Source organism: Telopea speciosissima, chromosome 8 (genome assembly GCF_018873765.1).
Source record: "Telopea speciosissima isolate NSW1024214 ecotype Mountain lineage chromosome 8, Tspe_v1, whole genome shotgun sequence".
In the NCBI taxonomy this organism is placed as follows: Eukaryota; Viridiplantae; Streptophyta; class Magnoliopsida; order Proteales; family Proteaceae; genus Telopea; species Telopea speciosissima.
The window spans coordinates 56,446,727-56,452,532 of NC_057923.1; the positions used below are offsets into that span (position 1 = coordinate 56,446,727).

Sequence of the window (5,806 nt, forward strand, 5' to 3'; positions counted from 1 at the left end):
ACCTTCAAACCATGTAATATTGGCCGTATGTAGCGATCTGATACTGAAACTGATACCCAATACCCGAAACCATGATCTGATCCGGATTTGATTCTGAGTTTTTATACCTTGCACTACCTTCTATTGTCAAAGATGTAGGGGTGTAAATGAATAGTCAAAATCCATTTCCGTATCCGCTTAGCACTATCGGAATCCGTCCAAAAACTAAACGGATGTAGATATTGATAGACTATAGCTATTCGAAAAGCTATATTTACATGTAAACAGATAAAATATCTGATCCATATCCATGTCCGTATCCGTTTAATATTATCCGAATCCGTCCAAAGTTACTCGGATGTGGATATAACACTATCCGATCCGTTTACATCCCTACAAAGATGTCTATGTCATTAGCCCACAATTTATTCACGTATATGCTTTATTTGTCAAATACTCAATTTCAATTAGACCTCTTTGAATGCACTCGCCCCTTCGGGCGTGGGGCATTGTGGGGTCGGGTCAAAGAAATGCAGCTTGAGTGCTTGACTACTTGCAACCCCACTGTCCCCACCACCCGACCCATGGCTGGTCCAAAGATGGAAACACAGAAAGTTCCTCCCAGGCACTAAAATCTATATAAAGAGGACCACCAAATCCCCAATCCATTCCACAATCCCTTAGCACTTCATTTTCCATTTCTCGCTCACTATTTTCAACTCTTCTCTCTATCCCATCTCCGTCTTTCTCCCTTTCTCTCTCTCTCTCTCTCTTTTGAGGGACCCGTTTGTTCTGTTCTCTTTTTGCTTTCTAAGGTTGTTCTTAGGCAAGTTTGCCTGTGCTCGAACTGGCTAACTCAGGCGAAATTCTGGAGGAAGAAGGGTTTGATTCCAGTAGTATAGGGGTGGTAAAAGCCCTATATGAAGCCTTAAACGCAAGAGACGTAGAGACGGTTCACCGCCTGCTCGCGTCGGACATCGAGTGGTGGTTCCATGGTCCGCCTTCTCACCAGCATATGATGCGATTACTCACTGGTGCTTCTTCAGACCAGCTTTTCGTTTTCGTTCCTCTTACCTTCACTGCTATTGCCTCTACAGTTCTCGTTGAAGGCACAGATCAGAACCATTCTGTTTCGTGGATTCACGCTTGGACGGTAACTACCGATGGGATAATCACCCAAGTCAGAGAGTATTTCAATACATCTCTCACTGTGACTCGATTCATTGAAAACTCAAAACAATCTTCGCCATCATCATCTGCTTCATCTGCTTCTGCTTCGTCTTCATCATCTTCTTCCTCGTCGTTTAAGTGCCAGCATCTGTGGCAGAGCAAGCTTCCTAAGGACGTTCCGGGTCTTGTTCTAGCGATCTAATTTCGAATTTCTCAGTCAAATCGGTGGTTTCAGAGTTTGAATAAAGGGGAAAGGCACTTTCAGTGTTTGATGGGCTGAAGTACCCATTTAGATTTGTTCTTAAGAAATTGATATTAGTAATATAGAGTGTGGTAGCGATGTAGGGAGGTTGTGGGTTTCAGTCAGTCTTGAGTCTCGTGGTGTTTGTTTGTCATTTCAATTTGGGTCTTTCTTGCTTGTGTTTGTTGGGATTTATCTTTCTGTTAGGGAAATGGGCAAGAAGCAATGCTTGCAGAGCCATTCCCATTCCCATGTCTTTGTTCTTCGTCATCTTCATCAAATAAAAGGATCTTCATGGGTTTGCCTTATGAACTGGTGCTTATTTTTTTCGTTTATCTAATTCTCTGTTTTTTGAGTTCAGAGCCCAAGCATTTGTGAAAATATGTATTGCAGAAACGCGCTTGTGGAGAGTTTAACATCTTAGTAAAGTCGTAAACAGAGGAAAACAATTGCAGAAACATCCTTGGGAGAGTTTTTTACCAAATGCGGCTAAAAGCCTAAAACTTCAAACTTGGAAAGCGAAGAATATGAAAAAGAGGTAACGGAGGGTTACCAAACCCAGCTAAAAGTCTCCAAAATCTTCAAAGTTTCCGAAACGAATGGACCACAGAACAGTAGAACATGCTTTTGTAATCGGTATGGTATCCAGATCCGAAACCGATCTGGATCGGCCAGTATCTGATGGAGTTACTTTGGTTTTTCATAAAAATTATTTTTTAATCTTTTTATACTTTGTCTGTAATGCGAGTTAGGTTCCTCTTGCATGTACTTGGTTTGAGGTATGGGTGTTGTTGATACATACCGTTTTTACTAGTCATCGATACTGATGTTGTGTTGATATCGTATCGGTAGCACAATATGGACAAGGGGTAAAAGTATCAAAAACTCATTTTTTAAAGGAGAATCAGGGGAAAAGTTGTCCAATACAGCCAATCCAGGCCGATACCGTATCGATATTGTATCGATTTTACAAGTTGTTGATACCCGTTTTGATACCATATACTAAAACCATGCATGCAGGTGCACCTACATGTGAGAGACAACCACTAACAAAGGGAGGAGGGGTATTTATGAAAACAAAATAAACATATGATTGGCTTTGAGATATATGTTTACGTGTAGATGATTCATCTATAATGCTATTGAGCTTTCTTCCTCTTCTCCCCCCCCCCCCCCCTCACATGAATTGTGAATCTCTTCATTGATTATCTTTAGGGAGGTTTTTTATCGAGGAGTGTGGCCTACGCCAGTGTTCTCAAGAGTCTATCTCTCCTCCCCATATGAAAAGACACTTTTGCTCCCTTATTTTGAGAAGGAGAGAGATAGACATATTGTAGTGCTGCTGGCCTATGCCACAATTCCGGAAACTAATTCCCTTACCTTTAACATGGTAATCATGGATTTCATTTAATAAGGGTGAAAAACTTTCTCTATAATCTATATTAGGCATAGGATTTTAGGGAGAGTAAAATAGTGAGTAAAAGTATGAAACATTGGAGAAGCGCCCTTTGGTGCGGTGGTTGGCTGCCAGTGGAGAGTGCTGGCATAACTCTTGGAAAGAGTAGTTTGTTCAACTCTTAGTCATGGTTTGAGGTATCGATATTGAATAGTCCCATTGATATTGAACAGTTTGAAGACAATCAATATCAATACTGTATCGGGGAAATAATACAAATAAGACATATAATAGTAAAAAAAATTATTAAAAAAATAACATAAATTATCTGATATGACTAATCCCTATATCATATCGATTTTGAATATGACCAATACCTGATCAGATATTGTGCTCTAAAACCATGACTCTAACTCATCAGATGTTTTGACATCCTTGTCCCCTTCCCCCATGGTTTGAACTTGATTTATATTATACCCAATACTAAAACCAGGCCTCTACTTCTTGTAGTTAAAGTTTCATTAGAGAATTAAATAAGATTTAAAAAAAAAAAAACTGGTTCGTGAAACATACTATCATCTACATGAGTGTGGAAGTCAAATGAAAGTATTTTATAAGGGTAAGATGGTATTTTCACATACTCCTGTGTTTGGATGCGTGTAATCACAGTGTTTTTTTTCCCCAAAATAACTGAATAAATAAATCTAAAATATTCATAAAAAAAAATATTGGACAATGGGGTGTTTGAATGTCTGTGCAGGGAAAGCACCGTGGAGCTCAGCTAGCGATCAGGGGGGACTCGGGCTTTATGTGTTTCTCTTTGACTTCTTCATGAGTTCGAGGAAGCGGGTGAGAGAATCGAAGTAGTGAATTGTAGTGATTGAATCGAGAAGGTGACGATGATGATGATATCTTTTTTTTGTGGTAAATAGTTAATGATATCTGGAAGTGTAAAAAGGCATTTATTTGTAGATGTCTTTATTACAATAATGCCCCCCAGCAGCCCAGCCTATCGGGAAAAGTAGTAGCGTGCTAGGGAAGTAATGATCTCGTGAAGGTCGTTTCTACCTTTTTGGCGGCCGTTTAGACTTTACACGTCACAACTGTCTCTCTTTGTCTGGAGACTCTCGTAGACCCCACAGGATCCGAATCGGTGGGGACCGGGACCGGTGAGTAGACAGCCAGGTTCCAGGCAGCTCTGTTGATGAACCAGCTAAAAATCTATAGCGGTGATGATGGAGGCAGACCATGAGATCACCAATGGATAGTCGTGCACGCGAGAAAGAAAACGACATGTTTAAATAAATTATGGATGACAATTGATCACTTACGTGTAGGGATGTAAATGAATAATCGAAATCTATTTCCGTATTTGTGTTTGGATTCGTTTAACATTATTCGAATTCATTTGAAAGCTAAATGAATGTAGATAAATATAGGCTATAGCTATTCGAAAAGCTATATTTACATGTAAACAGGTAAAATATTTGATCTGTATCCGTGTCCGTATCCGTTTAGGACTATCAGAATCTGTCCGAAAACTAATCGGATGCAGATGCAGATATAGCACTATCTGAGCTGAATTCAATCCGTTTACATCCCTACTTATCTGGCATGTAGTTCCTGCACTAGCAGAGGTCTGACAAATGTGTTTGCAAAGTATTTGATTGAATGAGATTTTTTAGTTCGTTGAAAATTGAGACGTAATTTCACAGTCCTATGTTTAAGCAATAGGTCACAGAAATGAGAAAGAAAAAAAAAAAAACACAGAGACAATTGGTGGGAAGGTGATGAAGAAAATTTGATAAGTTAATTAGATAAGATGAGAATTGATAATGGAAGACAAAGATAGCACTCTCCACTATCTAATTTGGACTTCATGAAAGATAAAAATTAAGGCTTCAACCTCCCATGAATACTCTTATGAAAAATCACCCTAGCTACCACACTTTTTACAAATGAAAAATCCCCTTGGTGGATACCTTTGCACAAATTTCCTCATTGGCTCCCGCGTTGGTCCAAGCGACGTAGTCGTTCCTTTTACTTTGTTTTATTTTATTTATTTTTGATTTAAGAAGATAGTTTTCTTACGTAAAATAAGTCACCAAAAAATTTCACCTTCATATTCTATTCACTATTTGAAAAATTCACCTCAATATTTCATATCACTAGATAAAACTCACTATTCACTCTAATTAGGCTAAATTTATTTTTATTGGACGCTAAGTCTGAAATTTAATATGTGCGTGAGGATCTTGGATCTACTTGTTCCATAAAATTTGGGTCCCATTTAATTAGCCATGTGGCAAATATTTAGGGTCTAACAAGAGAACTTTCAACACCGGCTTTGATAAAAGAATTTACCTAACTAAAGTTATGAAAATAATAAAAAAATATATCATATCTTTCCTAATAAAAGTAGAACTTGCCATCAATTCTTCTTTCTTTATATGAGAGAGAGAGAGAGAGAGATTGGATCATTGTTTTTTTTTTTTTCTTCAAGTGGATCATTGTTATCTTTTTCAAACCTAGAGAAATGACAGAAAGAAGAATGACTAAAATAGCAGGTTTTTTTTATCTTTTGATATTTTTCATTTTTGTGATTGACAATGGAGTTTCTTATTTGACTTTGAGGCATGATAATGGTGGTTTTACCAAGTGAGCTATCTACTTATCTATCTAAATAACAAATACTGGTTATCAGTAATAATTACATCATCAAGCTTGTATAAAAAATAGATAAATAAAAAGATACTAAAAAGTATTATACATAAAAATAGATTCTCTTTCCATACTAAAACAAAAGTCTATATTATTCCATCTTTTTTTATTTTCTTGAAATCTAGAAAGATGAATTAACAAAGAAGAAACTCTCAAAATAGAACAAAATCTATTTCTCTATTTTACATCTTTTTGTGCTTGCCCATTGGTGTACATTAACAATGATATAGTGATGAAAATGACTGGCGAAAATGAAAGGGATGGAGAGATTCATTTTTTTAATTGCGAAAAAATAAATC

At 37.3% G+C, this 5,806-nt stretch overlaps 1 protein-coding gene across 1 annotated transcript; it reads left to right on the top strand.

Moving 5' to 3' along the window:
* Positions 1-708: 708 nt before the first annotated feature.
* On the top strand, positions 709-1,400 carry LOC122670573 (wound-induced protein 1-like). The gene has a single exon (XM_043867512.1). It carries the CDS (start codon positions 995-997, stop codon positions 1,349-1,351), a length of 357 nt encoding a protein of 118 aa, XP_043723447.1. The 5' UTR covers positions 709-994; the 3' UTR covers positions 1,352-1,400.
* The last annotated feature ends 4,406 nt before the right edge of the window (positions 1,401-5,806 follow it).

Coding starts and splice junctions, on each gene's coding strand:
- LOC122670573 (XM_043867512.1), top strand. CDS start 995: ATGATGCGATTACTCACTGGTGCTTCTTCAGACCAGCTTTTCGTTTTC.